Here is a 25,038-nt window from a genome sequence, read left to right on the forward strand (position 1 = left end):
GGAATTCTTCACTGGATTCCCGAACAGTCGTTCACTCGGCACAAAAGAACTTGATATTTGGACCTGCTCTGTGCTGGTGGGCATTGGATCATGTCCTATACTTTTTCATGGGATACATTTTGTACTTTACGTTTACGCTTTGACATGGAAACTCATTTCAAGGATTACTTTGTCCAATGTAAAACAAATCTTCAAACACACAGCCTTCACCACTTGATCATTAGTATTACATGTTTCCATCATTAATAAAGTACACATCAGCCACACAAGCAAGAATTCTGTATCTAGCACTCTTCATATAAACTCTCCATGGGCAATGACAGTCTACCATTCTTCATATAATCTCTCCCTGGGCATTGAACAAGTCTGCCAGCGACACTACCTAACACCGCCTAGTTAATTATTTTTACAATGTAGATAAAGGTGTGTTCACAGCAAATATAGTTATGGTCTGTAGTATTCCATTAATCTAAGAAAAGCATGTTGAGGCTATATACATATTTTTATTGATATGAATGATATGTACTATTTAGACCACACCCCTTTTTCAGCTTCAGTTTACCCATAATTAAACCTTTATCATTTCTGCAATTGTCACTTGCAGTGTTGAAGTTGGAACCAAGGTACAAATAAGGGACAAACATTCATGGCAGATTATAGAAAAGGCTAAATTAGGCATTGGTGAAGCCAATAGAGATTAAATGAAACAAATACATGAAACAAGTACATAATGTTAAATTGTGTATTTAAAGTTTTTCTTTGATTAAGTTGTTTAACCAGAAGCTGGTTTAGAATGGATCAATACAAAGTGTTACCCTTGATATTAAAACAGTTTTGTACCATAGGGTTTGCTGTTTCGAGGGTTTGCAGCACAGCAGTGTTTTTGGATGTTACCTGCTCTATTTTCTTGTGTTCAAATCAAATTAATGTATTGAGGTCAACGGAGCGGAGTGTCTTCAATTGACACCTCCCTCTCGACTGCAAGTGCAAGCACTGGTGACCACTGCATGTCACACATGATCCCTTGTGATTGGCCTATGCCTAACACCAGTGGGTAACCAGACTTTTATTATGATATTTTAATGTTCCTGTGCCTCATATCTAATTTTGATTGTAAAGGAGATTACTTGAGGGGAACAAACATTTCATTGGTAGGCTAATTTGTTAGAAACAACCAACCAAGATCTGAATGTGCATGTCCAGTGTCCAGCTTTATAGACAGGAAAATTCTCCTCTTCACTTTTTTAGCCTTGTCTTCAACATATTCAGTCCCAAAGTTTCACAACTGTTCAAATATGTTTGTGAATGATTTAAATATGCATGGGGTATGGAATAATGATGGTGATTATTCCGACAAGACTTACCCCAACGTCTTCACACCGAATGGCTCCTTCCCGACCAGGCTCCAGGAAAACTGATGTGACAGCCGACTGCAAGGCAAAGTACTTTGCAAAGCGTTGTATATTGTCCATGCCCACATACTTGCAGTACTCCCTTAACAGCACCGATAACAGTGTCGCAGTCGACAGTGACGTCATCAAGTCTCATCGGCTTCTTCATTCATCGCGATGCCTTGCAGTCGGTTGTCACATTAGTTGCCCTGGTGCCTGTTCAGGAAGGAGCCGTTCGGTTTGGAGAAGTCGGGGTAAGTCACCGTTAAATATAAACCAACTAATTTTCCATGGCAAAATATTAAATGAATATATCATAACATATGAACATAACCTGATTGAACAGAAACAAGACAAGCAAAGCAATATGTTAAAATTGATATTTATTTTTTTATCAATGTCTAACTGATCCCATAGATTGTAAGCTTGCGAGCAGGGCTTTCTCACCTCTTAGTCTGTTTTACCCAGTTTGTTTATTAGTTTACTATGTTTGTCCCCAATTGTAAAGCGCTACGGAATATGTTGGCGCTATATAAATGATTATGATGATGATGATGATTTAGACATATTGAAATGCACTAATTAAATTAAACCCTAATAGTGTAGACACGATTCTGGTCATTCAGGTGAATGTGACAGGAGTATGTGATGCGCAGTAGAAGAGAGTTCTCTGCAGGTAAACGGAATCATGTCAACTTGTTTCTGCCTCCTCCTCTTCATCATTTTGCTCTCCCTGTAGCTTGTGTCGTGCAAACTCCTCAATCACCACGTCCTCCGCGCTGGTAAACAGAACGGTTAAAAATTAAACATAGACAAAGTTTTGTTTGCAGAGCTATATAAGAAATGCAGCGCTTTGAATCAGAAACTATCTGTAACTTTATTCATTGATCTGCCAAGGCCAGTGTACTCCAGCTATATAGTATGTGTGTTCAATATATCCTGATAATATTGTAATACACAAGTGATGCTAAGCATAAGCTTCTGTAAATAAAATATTTGTTTTGAAAGTGACTGTTTTTGTCATTGTTTATAAGTGGTGAATTCTGATGTCATCACTTCAGTGTTTTATTATGAAAATGTGTGTATTATAAGGAATAATGCACCCCTACTGTAAATTATTTAGGATATTAGATGTCAACTGAGATCTGTGAGCTGTATGAAAGCATTCAACTTGCAGCCTTGTGTGTTCCTATAGTCACATAAATCCTTGAAAACTTCTAATAACTTTATAATTTACAATAGGAGAATACATTATCCCATAATATGGGATCAAATTATATGTGTTGTAGTCAAAGTTAAGGTTCCAGACATTGTATACAGTGCTACATCAATCTTACAATTTATAAAATGCCAAGACCTTCCAAAGTATACAGTGACCTCATTTACAAAGTGTAAAATTTACACAGATGCGTTTACGTTCCTGGTAAAGATCATAGGATCTCAAAACAAGATGGTGGCATATGTGGGGGAAACATAGAATTTGACGGCAGACTTTTGGATTTTCTGTATATATTTTAATTCTAAGTCTTAAAAAGAGCCATGTTGCCAGGTGTTGATAGCAACCAGAGCAGCTATTGCTTAGGCATGGAAACAATCTCTCCCCCCACCCCTGGCCAAAGTGATCTCTAAAATTAAATTTAACTTTGAAATGGAAACCCTAGGTGTCCCATATTCTATGTCAACAATATCCCCGCTGGTTAAGTGGAGAGCTTGGCATATCTATGTTACCAAAGGGGAAGGAGCCCTGTCACGTTCCCTACACTCGCCAACGATACTGGTGATTGAGCTTCTGTATGTAGGCTATTAGCTGGGTTTACCATATATGGCAAATAGTCAGGTAGATACTGCTCTGATTTTGTATGCTTTCAGGGTGATTGTGTTCCATTCCCATTATGTACCCCCCCCCCTTTTTTTTTTCTTTCTGTACCCCTTTGAAAAATCTATAAAAAACAATAAAAATTTTATTTGTTAAAAAAAAAAAGAGCCATGTTTGTCCCTTGTGTTATTTATTTTATCCCTACCATCAATACTGGGCAACTATTCCATTGATCTATCACCCTTTCTGTAAAACAAAAAACATTTTTTATGTCGCCGTTCGTCTTTGTCCCTGCAATTTCCTTTGTACTAGAAAACCATTCTTAAGCCGGTTTATAAATCTTATTCTTTTAATGAGACACATTTTGCACCTACCAGTTGTACTCTGGTAGAGAAGTGCATATCTAGATACACGTTTCCCAATGTAAAAACAAAAAAAAACCTCTTAAAACACAAGTGACAATGTGTAATAAAGGAGTTTCCAATGTACCCTTACTTTCATGAATAATTTAAGCCATACATGGGGCAATTGGAACAGAAAAATTTAATGAAAACAGTGATTCTAAAGTGGTAAGAAACTGAACTTTGGATGTAACTTCTGTACAATGCACCTCTTAGATTTTCCACTTTCCTGCAAACCTAGTTGTACACCATGATATGTGCTGGGCAGACTAGCTAGACACACCAGTGCAAAACCAAAGGGTTTCCTGCTGTGCATCCAATGTGCTTTATAAATGAGGTCCAGCGTTTGGATTGATTTAATGCAAAGCATGAACTTGACATTTTCTATGGAAAACAAAGATGTTACATGAAAATTGGTATGCACTATGTACCAGGTCCCAGGTGCACTCTACACCATCATTGCTGCTTCCCAATAGAGACACTTATGAGATAGGCTGCACACTCCTGACCATATATGTCTGTCATTTTCAAATAAAAACACATTTTTGTGTTTGGAGCTGGTTTTTTTTTGTGGTCACAAATTGGGTCTTGGGGTGGAGAGTAGGGGTTAATGTAGTCATTCCAAGCCGTAAGTTAAACTCTACCCCTAAAGATTTTATTGAAGAAAAAAAAAAAGTATTTTGGTGCGCAAGCAGTATAGCCACATAAACGAGCAGCTCTGGACCTGCACAAGCCACTTTCAACTATGAGCACAATACTTTACTGGAACCACCCAAATTTGACACCCCTTGCCTCCTCCTTTATGGATCCTACCAAAGCATGAACAGTGGACTCTGAACTCACAAAAAAATACTCAGAGGCAAATACTGCAAGACATACACCACAAGACAAACATGGTGACAGAACATGCTACCCCTAATATCTTAGCAATGGATGAAGATGATTTACCATTTACAAAAAATAAAGACCTTTCTTGATAGGATGAACTTTATTCAACAGCTTTCTCAAGATCTGGTATATGTGGGCGCTGAAGCAAAGACTCTTGAATGTTAGAAAGATAACCCTGCAAACGCTTACAACACTAGACCTAGATCTACACTACTTAAAAGTGATGTCCATGAATCTGTTGCAAATTTGCATTCCGTTTTGTTGAATCTTTATACTACACTTGCTGCTGTACCCAGAGATTTATACTTGGACCATTCACAGAGCTATAACTAGCTCCAGTGAAAGACCAAGGCATATAATAGTTAAATACTATTTTTATTCAAACAATCCATCCAGATACAGTAATCCACTCCTCAATGAGGACAAGCAGACTGAAGTTTACATATAATTCCCAGGCCACTTTTCATAATACAGCGCCATCTTGGGCCAATTATGGACATCCCGATCAAGGACAAAGCATTATCTAATGCGTGGGTGTATCAAAAACAAAGCCCAACTTTTGTTTTTAATAAAAATGCCGTATTTTTTAAACAAAAAAATTACGACAAAGCACTGAGAATCATTGGTTCGTGGGAACCGCTGCTTAGTAAATATGGGTTGGGTACGGCTTAGCGATTACGACCATTCCGACAAGTGTCATACCTACAAAAAAAAAACAGATGTCAGAAAAAGATGAACTAAATAGAAGCAAACTTACCTGAAAGACGAAGAGACAGATGTCCGATGCCACCGCAGGCTGTCAGGCAGTGATTCCGATTGGACAGCTCTCCGGCACTTCAGTGTGACGCGTGCACGACTTACATGGATGTTAATTTAAAGCGGAAATGTATGGACCCTGCAGGCTAAGTGTTTCAACACTTAGCCTGGACAGTTCTCCGGCACTTCAGAGTGACATGTGCGCGACTTACATGAATGTTAATTTAATGCGGCAATGTCTGGACCCTAAGTGTTTCAACACTTAGCCTGCGAGGTCCAGACATTGCCACTTTAAATTACCATTTATGTAAGTCGCGCACACGTCACACTGAAGTGCCGGGGAGAGCTGTCCAGTCGGAATCACTGCCTGTCAGCCTGCGGTGCCATCGGACATGTGCCTGTTCGTCTTTCAGGTAAAGTCTGCTTCTATTTATTTTGTCTATTTCTGCCCCCGGGTTTTTTTTGTAGGTATGACACTTGTCAGAATGCTGGTAATCGGTAATACGATTATCACCGAGTAATTATACCCTATAATCTCTTGGGACTATAATATTCTCCAGGATACACTCCTATATTGTTGACTTCTCCCTGTTAGGGTGTGGTCGGTTTTTGTAGCAGCAATAATGCTGACAACAGTTAGGCTGATGTAAAAATTCTGATTATTATTATTAAGTCCTACAAGGAGATAATAGTGACTTTCCATATACCAGATTCCCCACACACTTATTTTACACCCAATCTAAATCGGGTGGCAATCGGGTAACTTACTAAAATGTCTCCTGCTTCAATGACATCAGTTACAATGGCCACAGTGAGATTGCCGGTTTTAAAGTGACAATGACCGGACCCGCCGCCTGTATAATGTAAATCAGTATTATCTCCTTGTAGGTCTTACAGTAATCAGAATTTTTATGTTGGCCTAGCTGTTTTCGGCATTATAGCTGCTGAAATAATGACCCCCACCGGGTTACCTTTTGTAGAGATAAGCACATATTACTCCATGTAGACTTTGCTTTTAGGGTACCCAAATCTCTATTGGTGGATAATTCAAACTATTCACCAATCGGAGTGTGGAAATCACCAATCACTGTCTGCAGGGTATGACTTTGTAATACCCAGTAACTGCATGCACTCAGTGTCACGACTGAGACCCGCCGATCACAAACAGGCGCCCCAGCTGTCACCTATTCAATGCTGGCGGCATCTCTCCGGATGGACGCGGCGGCTCTCCTGTGCAGTCGCTGTCTTGCCGGGTTCTGCGCATGCACTGACCCGACATCTTCCCCAAACTGTCTGGCCAGTCAGCTGGCCTGCTTCACTATAAAAGGCACCTCCTGCAGGTAAATGGTGGCAGATGTTCAGGTCTCTCCTGCTGACCAGTTGTTATTATTATTATTATTTTTTTATTTATAGGGCGCCACAAAGTATCCGTAGCGCCGTACAAGGACAAACAATGGCACAGTACAAGGTGAAACAAGGTGAAACAGCACAGTACAAGTAACAGTAAGCACTATAACTCTTGGGGCTCAGGCACAGCATGAAAGAGAGGGAGGGAGGGGAAAAGTGAGTACAGGCAGGTAACTATGGCCCAAGAGGGTGGGCACGGATGACAGGTTGAGAGTCACTGAGGGAAGCGGAGAGAAGCGAGAGGAGACAGAGGGCAGAGGGACTTAGAGGAGGTGAGCTGAGTAGCTGGAGAGCGCAGTTAAAAGTGATGGAAACAGAAGGTAGGAGAGCCCTGCTCAAAGGAGCGAACAATCTAAGGGGAGGGGAAGACAGACAGACACATGGATGAGACGGAGAGACGGGAGGAAGGGGGAGAAGGGAAGAAGGGATGAGAAAGAGAGGTAGCCGACCGGTGGGAGTTTAGGCATGAGACAGAAAGGCTTTAAGGAAAAGGTGGGTTTTGTTGTTCCCAGGATTCAGCTCCTGTTTCCCCTTGCAAGCCTGCAGCATCCCTGTGCTGTATTATTCTGATCTACATTGCTGTTTTCTGATAGCCTGCCAGAAGGAATCGCATTCAGTCTGTGCCTGACGCTCTGGTGCTTCTCTCCAATAATAGGCTGTCACAGAACATCGCACCTCTTCTCTATCCTGATTCTAGGGGCTTCCCAGCTACACAGGACTTCTATGGCAACCACCATTGCAGAACATCTCATCCCTTGGTCATCCTGATTCTATGGGCTTCCCAGCTCCACAGGACTTCTACGGCAACCACCGTTGCAGAACAACTCATTCTCTTTCATTCAGATTCTAGCGCTCCCATACCCCACTGTACTTCCCTTGTACCTCCAGTCCCTGTATGCTAGGTTCTCTCTCCGGGTTTGCTCGTCACCCTCTATGAGGACCGCGACCTGCAATTAGGGAGCCCCTCAGCCCATACTCCCTTGCAGGAGTCACTGGTGAAAACCTTCCTCTCCGTTAGACTCCGCACCTCTTGGAGGGTAGCACCAACTCGAGCAACCTTTCGGGAAGTTCCCAGAGCCTTCAAGTGTGACAGTAAGATCTGGCCAAAATGAATGTGGGTAGGGTTGAGCATCAAGAGGCTACCCAGATCCAACTCCTTCAGTGTTTGCAAACCTTGGCAGTTCATCTAGATACTCTGCAAGCAGCGCCTTCAGCTGCAGAGACAGCCCCGAACCTCTCGCTCCCACGGTGGCGACAGCCGCTTCAACTCTAAAACTGTCTTCTTCACAAAAATTTGACAGGGATTGGAAAACTTGTCGAGGGTTCCTTAATTAATGCTCGATCCAGTTTGAGCTACTCCCACAGAATTTCCCCTCAGACCACTCTAAGGTCACCTACATCATCTGTCATCTATCGCCCCCCTGGTCTACACCAACAATTTCTTGAACACTTCTCTGCATGGCTCCCTCACTTCTTATCTACTGATATCCCCACCATCATCATGGGTGATTTCAACATCCCTATTTCTAATCCACGTTCCAATGCTGCTTCCAAACTACTCTCTCTAACCTCCTCACTTGACCTCTACCAGTGGATTGAATCTACTACTCATCAGGATGGCCACTGTCTTGATCTTGTTTTCTCTAGACTATGCTCAGTTTCTCATTTCCTTAACACTCCTTTCCCCCTCTCGGATCATCACCTTATTAGCTACTCGCTCACCCCCAGTTCTTTACCCTCCCTAGTGTCAAACTCTTCCAAGCCTCCTCGTACCCGCAGGAATATCAACGCTATTGATTTTCAACAGTTTTCCACGTCTCTCCAACACCTTCTCTCCCCAATTTCTATATTCTCCTCCCCTGATCGGGCAGTACCCCATTTTCATCAAACCCTAGCAACTGCCCTGGATCAAGTGGCTCCAGCAACACTACATACTTTGCGTAGAACTCTTTGCCAACCGTGGCACACTACAGTAACACGAACTCTACAAAAACGTTCTCGTAAAGCAGAACGTCACTGGCGTAAATCTTGTGCCTCTAATGATTTCATCACATATACTGATATCTACCACTCCTACAGAAATGCTCTGAACACTGCTAAACAAGCATACTACTAATCTCTCAACTATGCTCAGGCTTCTAACCCCAAACGCCTCTTTAACACATTTAACTCTCTTCTGAATCCTCCTGCCCCAAATCCCCCAACTAACATCAGTGCACAGGATCTTGCTTCATATTTCAAGGACAAAATTGATATGATCAGGCTTGAAATGGTATCATCTCCCTTGACAAGCAATCGGCTCAATTCCTTTGTAGCACCCTCTGACACTCTCTCTTCATTTGATACCACAAATGAAGTGGAAGTTTCTGCCCTCTTCTCATCTTCCTACTCTACCTCCTGTCCTCTTGATCCCATTCCCTCACAAATTGGTATGTCCCTGTCTCCTGTGCTCATTCCCCCTCTAACTAAAATCTGTAATCTATCTCTTTCTACTGGTATTTTTCCATCACTATTCAAGCATTCAGTGATTACTCCCATTTTAAAAAAACAGAATTCTGACCCTAACTCTCTCATAAATTACCACCCATCTCCCATGCCCCTCCAAGCTTCTCGAGAGAATTGCCTACACACGACTCACACACTTTCTTACAGCAAACAACCTATTGGATCCTCTTCAGTCAGGCTTTCGCTCTCAACACTCCACAGAGACTGCGCTGACCAAAGTTGTAAATGATTTGATCAAACCAAAAAATAATAACCAATACTCTCTTCTAATTCTCCTGGATCTCTCTGCTACATTTGACACTGTTGACCACTCTCTCCTCATACAAACGCTACAATCCCTAGGTCTTGAAGGCACTGTCCTATCCTGGTTCTCATCCTACCTATCTAATTGCTCTTTCAGTGTTCATTTTTCTGGATCCACCTCTGCTCCGCTTCCTTTATCAGTTGGAGTTCCACAAGGCTCAGTCCTAGGTCCTCTGCTATTCTCTATCTACACCACTTCTCTTGGAAAACTAATAAGCTCCTTTGGATTTCAGTATCATCTCTATGCGGATGATACACAAATTTATCTATCCTCTCCTGATCTTTCACCATCTGTGTTGTCTCGCGTTACTGACTGTATATCTGCCATTTCATCTTGGATGTCTTCTCGCCAACTCAAACTCAATCTTTCAAAAACTGAATTAATAATATTCCCACCCAAAAACAGAAGCTTCCTGCCTGACATTTCTATTTCTGTCAATAACATGACCATAAATCCCACTCCGCAAGCTCGTTGCCTAGGTGTAATCCTTGATTCACAACTGTCGTTTATTCCCCACATCAACTCTATATCTAAATCATGTTACATACACCTAAAGAACATTTCCAGAATACGCACATATCTGACACAAGACACCGCAAAAACATTAATTCATGCACTCATCATCTCCCGCATCGACTATTGCAATTCCCTCCTTACTGGTCTTCCCAAAGTCAGACTTGAACCCCTACAATCTATTTTGCACGCAGCGGCTAGATTGATTTTCCTTACAAACCGTTATTCCTCTGCTGAGTCACTCTGTCAGTCTCTACATTGGCTGCCTGTATTTCAACGAATCCAATATAAAATTCTTCTACTAACATACAAGGCCATCAACAAAATTGCACCGACATACATTTCCTCACTTGTCTCGAAATATCTCCCTACTCGACACCTCCGTTCTGCACAAGATCTACGTCTCTCCTCCACTCTCATCACATCCTCCCATTCTCGGTTACAGGATTTTTTCCGGGCTGCACCTACTTTGTGGAATTCCCTCCCACGCACAGTAAGACTTTCCTCTAGTCTTCCAACCTTCAAGCGTTCACTGAAAACCCACCTCTTCAGACAAGGTTATGATATTCCTCAACCATCATCTTAATTTCCCTAGATTACCCTATTACCATCCTCTACACTGCTAACGCAAGACAACACCCTTCTGACCAACATTGCAACACACATAGCCCACTCAGTACTTTTACCTTTGCAGTCTGGCTGGTCCATTGTGCAATATGATGTAGCACATGCCCTTGTGTTTCTAACGCCCATTGTCCTATAGATTGTAAGCTTTTGAGCAGGGTTCTCTTACCTCTCTGTCTGTATGTATTACCCAGTATTGTCTTATTAATGTTTGTTCCCAATTGTAAAGCGCTACGGAATTTGCTGGCGCTATATAAATAAATGTTGATGATGATGATACATCATTTCCCTCTCTCTCTGGGCAGGCATTGGCCTGGGCATCCCCATTTTGGGAGCAGGATGACCTCATTCTTTGCGACAGTGCGGCATTCATCTGAACTTTCCGGAAAATCTTTGATGAGCAGGGTCGTGTCTCTTCTGCCGCTTCAAGTATTCTTCAACTCCGCCAAGGTGCCCATTCTGTTTCCCAATATGTAATAGAATTCCACATCCTGTCCTCAGAGCTTCGCTTTGTCATTGAGTGGATACTTTCTTCCAGGAGAGGTCGTCAGAGAAAGACACTCCTCGACGCCCTGTGGTCTGACTGGCACCACAGTTCCCAACTTCCAGCTCCCACAGAGGAGCCTATGCAAACTGGCTGGTCTCGACTTTTTCCCGAGGAAATGCAACGAAGAACTTATAACAATCTTTATATCTACGGTGCTGAGTCCGGGCATCTCATTGGCTCCTGTCCCAAACGTCAGGGAAACGCCCAACCCGAACCTGTCCCTGGGAAGTCAGGCTGGGAACATCAAAATCCTCTCCGAATTTGAACAAACCTTCCACTTGTTCTATCCCTATTACCATCCTGGGGCCCTCTGGTTCGGCCAACTTTCTTTGATCTTTTGAATTTCGGAGCAGCAGGGAATTTCATTTCTGCCACCCTGGTGAAGCATCTCTCTCTACCCACCGAGTCTCTTCCTCAATCTATTGTCATTACTGCAATTGACAGTAGTTGAATTGCTAATGGAACCATCTATCTCAGGACCCAGACCCTTATGCTTGAGGCAGGAGTTCTGCACCGTGAGACGATTTCCTTTCTCATCCTTCCCCAGATCATCAGCCCAGTAATCTTGGGTCTTCCCTGGCTTCAACAGCACTCCCTTCATATTGATTGGGCCTAATCTCAAGTACTAGCCTGGAGTTCGCCCTGTCAGTCCCTCTGTCTTGTTCAAGTTAAACCTTTACGAGTGGTCTCTTCTACGTCAGAGACGTCCAAGACATCATTACCACCTCAGTACGCCTCCTTCGCACGTGTGTTTGATAAAAGCCGCTCTGAAACCCTGCCTTCTCATCGTATTTGGGACTGTCCCATAAATCTCCTGCCAGGCAAAATTCCTTCTAGTGGGCATGTGTACCCATTGTCCATTCCTGAAACACAATCTATGACGGAGTATGTCCAAGACAACATCCAACGTGGGTTTATACAACCCTCTACCTATCCTACCGGCGCCAGATTTTTCTTTGTGAAAATAAAAGATGGATCCTTGTGCCCATTTATCTATTATATGGGCTTAAATGTCATTACAACTAAAAACTGGTATCCCATCCCACTTGTGACCGAACTCTTTGACCACATTAAGGGCGCTCAGATATTTACCAAGCTAGACATTAGAGGAGCTTACAACCTAATTCACATTCGTAAGGGTGATGAATGGAAAATAGTTTTTAACACCAAAGATGGCCACTATGAATACCTCGTCATGCCCTTTCGGCTCTGTAATGCCCTAGCGGTATTCCAGAGTTTTGTCAATGAGATTGTTAGAGACCTATTATACTCCTGTGTCGTGGTATACCTGGATGACATTCTGGTTTTCTCCTGGGACTTGCGCACACATCGTCATCAGGTGGCTGAAGTTCTGCCCAGACTATGAAAATATCAGTTATTGTAAGCTCAAGAAGTGTTCCTTTGAGACTTGTCACACAACCTTTTTGGGATAACTTATCTTTGGCTCTGGTCTTCAGATGGACACTGAAGTGGTACGTGTCATCCTAGATTGGCCCCTCCCTGCTGGAATCAAAGCTATCCAATGCTTTCTTAGTTGCGCCAACTATTATAGACAGTTTATCAAAGGTTATTCTACTTTTGTGGCTCCCATTGTAGCACTCACTCGGAAAGGGTCTGAGACCAAAGCCTGGTCTTCAGAGGCTATTGAAGCTTTTGAATTTTTCAAGACAGAATTTTTCACAGCTCCTATTCTCAAACAACCGGATCCCACTTTGCCTTTCTCTGTGGAAGTTGATGCCTTGGCTATAGGAGTAGGAGCGGTGCTCTCTCAATATTCCTCCTCTGAAAAAAACTTCACCCCTATGCTTTTTTCTCCTGTAAATTCCTATCAGCGGAAAATAACTATACTACTGGGATAAGGAACTTCTAGCCATGAAATTAGCACTCTCTGAATGGAGGTATCTATTAGAAGGTTAACAGTTTCCTGTCAGCGTCATCACCGACCTTAAGAACCGGCTTTATCTTTAATCAGCTTAGTGCTTAAACCCTCCGCAGATACATTGGTCCCTCTTTTTCTCCCGCTTTAACTTGCACATCACTTTTAGACCGGGGTCGCTCTCTCTCTCTCTCCAGCATTCGGCCACGAGCCAGAGTCATCTGAACCATCCTCCTGCCCTATTTTGGAACCCGAGAACCTCCTGGCAATTCAGTATCCACTCTTCCCACTCCTCCTCCAGGTCAAATCTTTGTCCCTCTGTTTCTCCGAACCTAAATCGTATCATGCCTTTCGCTTCACTGGTCATGCAGGAGTGTTGAAAACTACCAAGCTGGTTTACAGAAATTATTGATGGCCTACCCTTATCACCGATATCAAGCAGTTTGTAGCAGCCTGCAGTATATGTACACAACACAAGACTCCTCATTTTAGTCTAGCGGGTCGACTAATTTTACTACCTCTTCCGACCAAGCCATGGTTATACATCTCCATGGATTTTATTACTGACCTTCCTACAAGCTGGTGCTGCAAAATCCGAAAATGCTGGATGCCGGTGCTTCATTGTGACATCACTGAAGACAGCGATATCTACATTTAAACAGGTATGTTAATATTAAGGGTTAGGGTTGGAGATTAGGCTTAGGGTTTAAACATTGGTGACATCACAATGAAGCGCCAGACATTTTACACCAGTCGCATACCAGTTGTTTTGCTCATTTCCTCGGTCGGTAACAAAGTAAGTGTAGATTTTAATAGGTAGTTGATTTAAGCCATCGGATTTCTTTTGTAGGTGTATTGAGTGTCGGTATCACAAGCATTTTGTGCCCCTCATTGGGCTACCCTCTGCGGCTCAACTGGCCTAGTTTATTAAATTGTCCGGCTTCATGGCTTTCCCTTAAAAATTGTGTCTGACCGTGGGGTTTAGTTTACCGCCAGATTCTGGAGATTTTTTTGTAAACTTCTCAACATTCAACTTAACATCTCCTCCTCAGTCTAACTGACAAACTGAGCGAGTGAATCAAGTTCTGAAAACTTTTATCCGGATATACTCATCGGCCTCTTGAGACAACTGGTCTGACCTTCTACCCAGGGGCGTAATTTGCCCATAATAACCTTTATCATGAGTCTACCTCCTCTACTCCATTCTCTATTGTTTATGGTCATCATCCTAACTTTCCCAGATTCGCTGAAGGGTGCCCACAGTGAATAATCTTCATCGGGATTTCCGTTCCATCAAACTCTCGAGTGCCTTAAGAAATCCTCCTCCCGTTATAAGCACTTTGCCCATAAGAGACGTTGTACTGTCCCTCCATTGAAATTTGTATAAAGTATACTTTCCACAAAAAGTATAAAGTATGGCTTTCCACAAAAAACATCCACCTTAGGGTACCTTATATGAAATTTGCACCCCAATTTATTGGACCCCTCAAAATCCTTCAGGCTATTAACCCTTTATCTGTTAAACTGAAACTTCCCGCCTCTCTCCACATCTCCAACACTTTTCACGTGTCTTTGCTAAAACCTCTTATCATCACACTACGCATGGAGAATAATTCAAAATCAGTCAAATCCTAGACTCCAAGCTGTCTCGGGGGAGACTCAAATATCTTGTGGATTGGAAGGGTTTTGGCCCTGAAGAACGTGCTTGGATTGATTCTTCGGACATCCATGCTCCCCTCCTGGTGAAAAAATTTAATTGCAAACATCCTAAGAAACCTGGCTGTTGGTGTCCAGCGGCCACCTTTAAAAGGAGGGGGGGGGGGGTACTGTCACGACTTAGACACACTTATCACAGACGGGCGACCCCTGTTGTCACTTACCTATTCACCTCCTGTGGCATCTCTCCGTACGGACGCAGCTCTCCTGTGCAGTTCACATCTTGCCGGGTTCTGAGCATCTTCACCATCCAAACTGTCTGGCCAATCAGCTGGCCTGCTTCACTATAAAAGGCACCTCCTGAAGGTAAATGGTGCCAGATCTTCAGGACTCTCTTGCTGAACAGTCGTTCCCTGGACTCAGCTCCTGTTTCCCCCTGCAAGTCTGCAGCATCCCTGTGCCGTATTATTGTGATCTACATTGCTGTTTCTTGATAGTCTGCCGGCAGAACATCGCATCTTTTCTCTATACTGATGCTAGGGGCTTCCCAGCTCCACAGGACTTCTACTGCAACCACCGTTGCAGAACATCTCATCCCTCTGTCATCCTGGTTCTAGGGGCTTCCTGCACTTCTAGGAGGGTAGCACCAACTCGAGCAACCTTTCGGGATGTTCCCAGAGCCTTCAAGTGTGACACTCAGCATGGTTGCACTGGTAGTTAAGAAACCGACAGAGGATGTTGATGACCATTGCAAATTTGTTTTAAACACAATAGGAGCCTCTGGACAGGATCAAACAATGTGGTGTGTGACCAGAAAATATTAAACTTAAACTATACCCTACCTCCCTCTGGATCCGCCTCTGTACTACACCTGGGGCTAAATGTATCAAGCTGAGAGTTTTCCAGTGGGTTTGAAAAGTGGAGATATTGCCAATAGCAACCAATCAGATTCTAGCTGTCATTTTGTCGAATGTACTAAATTAATGATAGCTAAAATTTGATTGTTTTTTTGAAACGCGCTGGAAAACTCTCAGCTTCATATATTTACCCCCTGGACTGTTAATATATATGTGTGTGTTTGTGTGTGTGTCTGTTAGAGAGCACACCTATGACTCAAATCACTCAAACTGTGTTGAACTTTATACTTCTATCAGACAAGAGAGAGAAAGAAGTTGCACTTAAAATGTCAAATGACGAGACTTGCTACAACAGTTACTATAGATATTAAAGTTAATTCCAAATGGGCTCTTATGGTTATTACAATTGATTATTGATGAGCGCCCAGCATTATAAAATCCTAGATTTATTCCAAAGGGAGGGATACCCTTAGCAGGTGCAGCTCTCACAAACCTTGGGAGGAGAGCGCGGTTCCATATTATAATATTACAATAGAAAGGACAGACAGTATCTAAAAATGTACTGTTACTATGGTATTTTTATGTCAACAGAATGTGGCTTTATTTGTTTTTTTTTAAGTTTTTTTTCTTTTTTCCTACTTATTTCATTTGTTCGCCTGCTTTCATTTGTTCACACTTTTTTCAGTTCGGATTATTCTGGTACAACATATACGAGTCTTTCCACCAACACAAATTGATACAGAACCATGCCAAACTTTACACCCATCTCTTTCTTATTACAACCTTTTTCCTTCTCTAACTCTCTAGACATTTAACACACCCACAAGGCCATACGAAATAGAGCTGATATCACACATCAGGCAAACACCTTTAAGATAGCTGTTATAACTATATTCCCCTGCAAATAGCGCAATTAGGGCCACCATCACTGGTATATGGCGATACAGGTATTAAAGGCTCAACTGACTAGGGAGCTGATGTGACCTGATTGCCCCACCCCCTTCAATTGCACATTGATAGACACTGATAAACTAGGAGACCTCTTCTCACGCACAAATCCAAGACTTCTCCAGCGCCGCCCCCCTTCATTGGAACAAGCTCCCTCAGAACATCCCCTAATCTGTCCAGTTTCAAATGGACATTAAAAACCCCCCTTTTCTTAAAAGCCTTCCAGTCACCTGCTTAACCACCCACCTGTCGGCTACCTCTCCCTCTCTTCCCTTCTTCCCTCTCTTCCCTTCTCCGCCCCCCTCCTCGACTCTGTCTATGTTTCATCCGTTTCTCTCTTTCACCCTTGTGTCTCTGTCTGTCTTCCCCTCCCTTTAGACTGTACGCTCCTTTGAGCAGGGCTTTCTCTCCTCCTGGTTCCACTTCTTTTAACTTTTCTCCCCAGCTATTCAGCCCACCTCCTCTTGGACCTTCTGCCCTCCGACTCCTCTCTCTTCTCTTTGTTCCTCTCGGTGGCTCTTAACCTGTCATCGCGCTCACCCTTTTGAGCTCAGGTTACCAGCTTCACTAATTATCCCTCACCCTCTCTAGCTGTGCTTTGAGCTCCCAGAGTTATAGTTCTTACTGTTAACAGCACAGTACAAGGTGAAACAGCACAGTACAATTGTTTGTTCTTTTATGGCGCTACGGACACTTTGTGGCAACCTATAAATAAAAGTTAATAATAATAAAAAAAAGCCCCAGCATCATGTCAAGAAGGGTGAAAGCAGAAAGGCAAGGACGGAAGCAAAAATGTTAGCAGTAAAGCAGGAATGGGCACTTTCTGTATATAAACTATAACTTTTAATTATGTATTATGCTGTAGGTAAGCAGGGAAGTTTGTGTACTATAAAGGCAGAAGCGGTTAGGCTGACAAAATAGTGTATTGGAAGCCACAGCCTTGTGTCATATCACTGTGTGTACAAAGTTCTGTTCATTTTGGAGAAATCCTGAAGAGTATTGTGGGGGGCTGGCCATTGAAGACAAAACAGCCAATGTATATTCAGTTTACTTGTAGGTAACCCTGTCCCTGGTCATATACTTTAAAGACAAGAAGGCAGAATGCCAGGGGGAGGTCTGATGGTCATATAACGGGCATATGGGAAGGACTAGGGAGCATGAGGGGAGATTTTGAAGTACATGTGGGATCTGAGGACTTGTGGGAGTCTGCTGACATGTGGGGCTATTTTGGAACATGTGGAAGATGTGAGTAATATGTTGGAGAAATTTGGAGCAAATGAGGGGCATGTGGGGTAAAGGAAATGGCTACATGTTTGATTTGTACTGGAACCCACAATTTCTAATTGCAGCCCTGAGTGTAATGACTACTATACAATGACCAATGGGAATTAAGGCTATATCCCACAACATAAAAATGCCTTAACTGGCCCCTTAAACACCAGAGGCGCTCAAACACACACCCAGCACCAAGCTAATACAATCTTCCTGCAGGAAACAAGATCATGCACCAAATTATAGAGATCAGAGATATCCTGTTCACTACAGTGCTATGGCCCCCTTAAAAAATGTGTCATAAATGACTCAACTTCCTAGTAAGCAATAACATATCTGATACACAAGATTTTCTCCTTCAGATACACTGGGAAATGGAAGCTATAACAGAGAACCGATTCATCTATGGCCCATACAAAACATCTATGTTTTTTCATATATAACAAAACATTGACCAATGGCAATCTCAAGTGACTGCCATTGGTGGTGATTTCAACGTGATAGTGGATTGTTATTTTTTTGTTTGATCGTTCCCAATCCACTTGAGTGCCCTCCCTACATCCTAATGATAAAGCATTTAAATAACTTATTACCAAACACATTCTCATTGACTTTCGGTGTATGCTACACTCCAAAGAACATGACAATACATTTTATTCCCACACATTCGGTACTCACTCCTGGCTTGATTATATTCTCATATCCCAAACCAATATATGCAAACTCAGCTCAGCAACGATACACAAATGGTTGATGTATCATTATTGAGATACTGGTTCTTGGTTCGATGTGCCATCATTGATATACTGCTCCACTGATTTCTAGTCACATGGAGATTAAATAATATTCAAAGTACACTTCCTTGAGATAGAGAAAGTGATTAGAGATTCATACTATTAAAATTATACTGCATATTTGTATGTAAAACCAATGTGGGCTTATCTATACTGTGCCTGACATACTACAGAGCAGCACAAAAATGTAATCTAATACAGTGCCATTCACAGTCAGATAAACCTATCTGGGTTTGCATACAGCAAGCAGTTACAGACTCTCCACTGTTCATCAAAAGGATCAATCTCTGCCTTTTATGTAGTTGTATACACCACTATATGGGATGCAATTACCATAAATAAATCTCTTTGAGAATGAGAATTCAATCAGATGCTGATGGGTTGGTAACTGTCTGGGACATTAGCCAAAATATCCTTTTGTATTACCATTATAGAAAATGGCAATAAAGTACCCATGCAATGGAACCTTACACCCATCCACTTCAAACATTTGTAACCTGCAGCTTCTCTACTTTGTTACAAGTGTTCCACCTTCTGAGTGCTATGTTTAGTAGTGATATCCCTCCCAATGGGTGGACTGTCTTACTTGATCTCCCCCTATCTTCCTCACTTGAGCTACCTAATCCACTAATGGGCAAACTTATGCACTTTAGGAGCCGCATGGGTGTCCCTCCAAACTACAAAAGTGCCGTACCTTACCCTTAATCTCAGTAAAAAGTTAAAACAATAAATTTAAACAAAGAAAGAGAAACCTATCTGCAATAATGTATTAGCAGACATATTAATGTAAGATAAACAAGTGTCACAGCTATAACAAACTAATCTGACCATAAAGCAGGAAGGAGCTGGGGGCCGCTGGTGAAGGATGAGAGTGCTGCATGCAGCCTACTGATCTGTTGCCCATCATTCACCTAAACAACCTAACCAATTAATATCTTTAATTTGCACAGTCATGTTTTGCTGTATAGTGAGGAAATGGACATGCGACTATCCTACATATCTAGAGGTAGAGGTTTACATCCATTTCATGCAGGGGCGGGCTGGGCCGGGGGAGCAGGGGGGCATCGGTCCCCGGGTCGCTTAGTCTGACCCCTGTTTGGGCCCCCCCCCCCTGTTGGATGTCAAATTTCGTTCATATGATCCGCAGCAATGACGTGTGCGTCCCCCGGGCTGAGATCTGCCAGCCCGTGCCTGATTTCATGGCTACTATTCAAAGACTAACAGCAATGATACAAGGTACTTTGCCTACCTTCCAGGCAATCTGGGATCCCTGGATTCTAATGAGCGATTCTAGTTATATGGTAGTAGCTCCATCAGTTTTCAAATACGCACCACACACACTTAGATAATTCCCATGTATCTTGATGTACCTATTTCTCCTACTAACACACAAAATTGTGAATTTGTGGTATACATTTTTATTACCTACATTCTGTATCACCTGTCAAACCGTAACACAGGTGTTCTAAGGCGAGCTCAGGACAGAAACCTCATGTGGAGCAGAAGGCAAATACCCTGAGGTCGCTTTAGGACACCTGCGTTCCAGTGAAACTGCCCACCTGCCACTGTCCTCGACAGGGCCTGATTAAGGGTTCTGGCCGCCCTAGGCTAACACGGCCGCAGCGCCCCCCCCCCCTCCTCCAAATATATAGGTGTATAGGAACACTCCTGAATATGAATGTTCATGTGTATTCTCCAGCATTCAAATTTAGACAGATTGTGCCATTGTCTCTTAACTGTTCTTGCTCTTCTCTCTTGCAACTTTGTTATCCTCTCGCTGGCTTCTGGAAAGTTGGCGTCCTGTTTTGAAAATGCAAAAATGTATTATAATGCAAACCCTGAATGATTAGGCCCTTTAGTTAAAACAAAACACTCCATTATGGCCAGCTAAAAGTACCCCATTGTACAGGCATATATAAGCAATATCTGAATATTTGTTGTCAATCAAATACAAACCTCTACCAGCCCCATCTCACTAATATTTAGTATTCTAGTGATTGCTGAGACCACCCATGTGACCACCACACAATCATGAGATTCTGCCCCCCAAAGCTGCTCTATTTTTTAAATACCCCCTGCAGCCATTTTCCTTAACCACAACCCCCCCCACAGCCATTTTCTCCCCCAGTCACATATATCAGCCCCCTCCTCTGCCCTCCTTCATACATATCAACCTCTCTCCCTCCTTATAGATTTTCATGGCAGCCCCCCACCCTCCCACCCTATAGATTTGTATGACAGTCCCCCTCTCCCTCCCTATACATATGCATGACAGCCCCCCCCTCCCTATAGATATGCAGGGTAGTCCCCCCCCCTCTCTATAGATATGCAGTGTAGTTCCCTTCCTCCCTATAGATATGCAGGGTAGTTCCCCCCCTCCCTATAGATATGCAGGGTAGTTCCCCCCCCCCTTCCTATAGATATGCAGGGCAGTTCCCCCTCCCTATAGATATGCATGGCAGTTCTCCCCCTCCCTATAGATATGCAGGGCAGTTCCCCCCTCCCTATAGATATGCAGGGCAGTTCCCCCCCCCTCCCTATAGATATGCAGGGCAGTTCCCCCCCTCCCTATGGATATGCAGGGCAGTTCCCCCCCCTCCCTATAGATATGCAGGGCAGTCCCCCCCCTCCCTATAGATATGCAGGGCAGTCCCCCCCTCCCTATAGATATGCAGGGCAGTCCCCCCCCCCTCCCTATAGATATGCAGGGCAGTTCCCCCCCCCTCCCTATAGATATGCAGGGCAGTCCCCCCCCCTCCCTATAGATATGCAGGGCAGTCCCCCCCCTCCCTATAGATATGCAGGGCAGTCCCCCCCCCCTCCCTATAGATATGCAGGGCACTCCCCCCCTCCCTATAGATATGCAGGGCAGTCCCCCCCCTCCCTATAGATATGCAGGGCAGTCCCCCCCCTCCCTATAGATATGCAGGGCAGTCCCCCCCCTCCCTATAGATATGCAGGGCAGTCCCCCCCTCCCTATAGATATGCAGGGCAGTCCCCCCCCTCCCTATAGATATGCAGGGCAGTCCCCCCCCCTCCCTATAGATATGCAGGGCAGTTCCCCCCCCCCTCCCTATAGATATGCAGGGCAGTTCCCCCCCCCCTCCCTATAGATATGCAGGGCAGTTCCCCCTCCCTATAGATATGCAGGGCAGTTCCCCCCCCCTCCCTATAGATATGCAGGGCAGTTCCCCCCCCCTCCCTATAGATATGCAGGGCAGTTCCCCCCCCCTCCCTATAGATATGCAGGGCAGTTCCCCCCCCCTCCCTATAGATATGCAGGGCAGTTCCCCCCCCCTCCCTATAGATATGCAGGGCAGTTCCCCCCTTCACTTACCTGTAGTTGTGCCAGCGTCGCTCCTCTCCTCAGATCAGCAGATAGGAAGTGAAGACGTCCTGCTTCCTGTCTGCTGCACAGCAACAGGCTGTCTGGCGATTGGCTGTGTGTTGCTAACCACTGACCACCAATGCTTTTGATCGTCGAGCCCTCCACCCCCCCGCGGCGCCCCCCCCCATGGCGACCCCCCGCGGCAACCCCCCCCCCCTCCCCGAAAAAAAAAATGAACGAAGAAGAAAAAAAAACAAAACAATTTTAAAAAAATAAATACCCACAGCGCCGCGCCCCCAGGGACCCAGCTCATCAGTAGCTCATAAAATCCTTGGCTTATTATTGATGAATGACGCTGGTATAGTGTAGACTGTGTATTTAGTGCAAATATTCTGCAAGTGATGAACTGTTAATGCCACATCAAGACCCCGTCCTAGATATGAAAGGGTCTCTTCATATACTGGAACTGACCACCTAATAGTTATTTTTGTTTCTGGAAATCCTAGCTTTGGTTGCAATTTGTCAGCATGTCAATAAAAAAAGCAGCAGTTATTTTGAAAACTGAAATAATGCTTTGAAAAAAAATGATCTTAATTGAAAATGACAGATGCACCCGTCTGATGAGCATATGTCATGGTTGGGGACAAGGGACTGCTGGTACCCGAATATTGCGTGCACGAAAGCCCACAGGTCGATGATACAGTGGAAAACAATTTGTAATGTTGTTTTTCATAGAATATGCATATATATATATATATATATATATCTATATCTATATAAATATATATATGAGAAAGGTTGCAAACAGGGTTACAGCTTTGTACAGTAGTGCGCCTAAATTAAATAGATTAAGGTGGAGTACCTATGTGTGACAAATAATAGTAAAATGTCTGATTTAACTTACATATGTCAAAGTGGTTTAAAAGCATCTCTTTCAACAACTAGCAGCAGACTGAAAGAGTGGGTCTGCACTGAGGCTAATCAAAACAGAACACCTGCAGGGAACTCCTTTTTAAAGGAAAGTGGGAGTGTCATCTGTCAATCAAGTAAGGGCTGTGTAAGGAGTGTAAAGTATTTAAACCTGTCTTTCTTTGTGTGTGACCGACATCATACAGTAGCCGGTGTCTAGGGAGTTTGTTTCTGTTATTTTAGCATTAGGGTCATAAGGAAAGTATACAAACTTTATCTCATGCCTCAACATTTTATTGGGTGCCAGAGTTTGTCCCTTTGGTTAGTTATAATAGTGTTCAAATAGCCTTAATAGTTTAGTGTATTTGGTACATTTACATTATTTCTTATAATGTACATGTATTTATTTAAAAATTGTGACATAACACTGCAACATATAAGCACGGTTTTACATTTTTACATTCATATTTATTTTTCCATTAACATTTTTAAAAAGCCAGAGCTATCACATAAGAACAAAATACTGTACAACAGTAACCTTTGCTTCTGATCACATGACCCTGCTGTAAGTGGATACACTGGGGCTGTGATTTTTCTTCACTGATCCAAGCAGCGCATTGGGGAGAAGAACTGTGGGGGACTTATTGGGCACTGTAAGAAACTCACATGCATGCTGCCCAGATCAGTGTTCATAGGAAACCCTGTCGTCCCAGCACATGAACAGCAAGGGGATATGATTAGTACATAGGGATACCATTTTACTATAACCAAAGCAGCTGGGAAGGTCAGTAAAATGTATAATTCACATGTTCTGAAGTCAGAATGTGTTCATTTACATAAATATTATTTACAGGAAATCATAGAAAAAATCAGAGAAAAAATCAATTTGTTTCCACATACCTTGTTGTAACTTTAGGTTTCAAAGATCCAAGCAAAAGGGGCAAGATAATAAAACAGTGTTAATATTCTTGGATAGAATTTACTCAAAGTCATAGGGCCTGATTCATTAAGGAAAGTTAAACAAAAGTAAGCAAGTAGGGCAAAACCATGATGCATTTGAGGGGCAGGTAAATTTAACATGTGATGGCAAATTTATAGTTGGGGTAGGGCATGTCCTATATCAACTTTAAATTTCAGTGTACAAATAAGCTATAAGGTATTTGTGTGCCACATGAAAAAACAGCCAGTATTTTCCTTGTGTGCAAAATAATAAACTCATTTGCATCTCTTGCATTGTATTATGGTTTTGTTTAGAAAACGTAAGTAAGAAAACTTACTCAAATTTTTGCTTAACTTTCCTTAATGAATCAGGTCCATAGTCACAAGAATTAGTGGCGATATTATATAGAACCAAACATTCAGTGTTCAGGCCTCAAAAAAAAAACCAGAATACATGATGGCCACATTAGACTGCTGATGACACAAATATCGAGGGCATGACTCTACTGAGGGTTCTGTAATACCCAGTAAAAAAAACTGGTCAAACACAGAATTTTGGTCGGGATCCATAGCTAATTTGGACCCACACATGCATTGATTATAAAGGACATATTATTCGACAATTTGGGCAGCCAACTTTTTTTGTTGTTTACAGTTGTGATTTCCCTTTTGGTGGTTCCAATTTTCTAGCTTGTGTGATTCAAATTAAATAGGGCTTTCACATGACAGAGTCTTCCCATGGCAGTCTAGTGTACAACTTATTCACATAGGAGTAATGGGGTTATTCTGCATGGAACAGAAGTGGTGTGCATAAAATTGTAATCATTATTGCTTTCATGACACAGGGTCCTAGTTATGATGGACTTCTATGAAATCTTACCACATTGAAAAAGGCTGCAGTTAAACAGAACATCTGTAAAACCCATCATATGCTCACCACAATTATTGCTTCTGTCACAAAATTATGTTTTTACAAAAATGATGCTTGCCGTAAAAAAAACTATCGACATAGCATTGGATTTTTGAAACACCCGGTGAAATCATTTTTAAACAAACAACAAAGAGAAGCTTTGATATAATCTATTAAACCAGCGATTAATGCCAGGTATATACAGTGTTAGGATTCAGCTGGTTGTTCCCTACATCTTGCCTTCAATGAAGTCTGAGCTGCAGTGCAGGTGTGCATTCCTTGAATTTGTTTGGTGAGCTGCACTATTTAAAGATCCCTCCTGCCCTTATGACTTGCCAGTGGTAGAGTTGGATAACGTAGGATATGTGTTCTTCTTGACTCCTGTATGTTATCCAGC

General features: G+C 42.8%; 1 protein-coding gene across 1 annotated transcript in view; it reads right to left on the bottom strand.

Moving 5' to 3' along the window:
* Positions 1–1,757: 1,757 nt before the first annotated feature.
* The window catches only part of ARR3 (arrestin 3), a 61,176-nt gene continuing 37,895 nt past the window's right edge, over positions 1,758–25,038 (bottom strand). Inside the window, exons 16-17 of the mRNA XM_075184515.1 lie at positions 14,469–14,478; positions 1,758–2,170 (exon numbers count right to left, since the gene is read on the bottom strand). Of these exons, the coding sequence (XP_075040616.1) occupies positions 2,083–2,170; positions 14,469–14,478 (98 nt within the window). The 3' untranslated portion in view covers positions 1,758–2,082. The remainder of the gene's footprint in view (positions 2,171–14,468; positions 14,479–25,038) is intronic.

Source organism: Mixophyes fleayi, chromosome 9 (genome assembly GCF_038048845.1).
Source record: "Mixophyes fleayi isolate aMixFle1 chromosome 9, aMixFle1.hap1, whole genome shotgun sequence".
Taxonomy (NCBI): Eukaryota; Metazoa; Chordata; class Amphibia; order Anura; family Limnodynastidae; genus Mixophyes; species Mixophyes fleayi.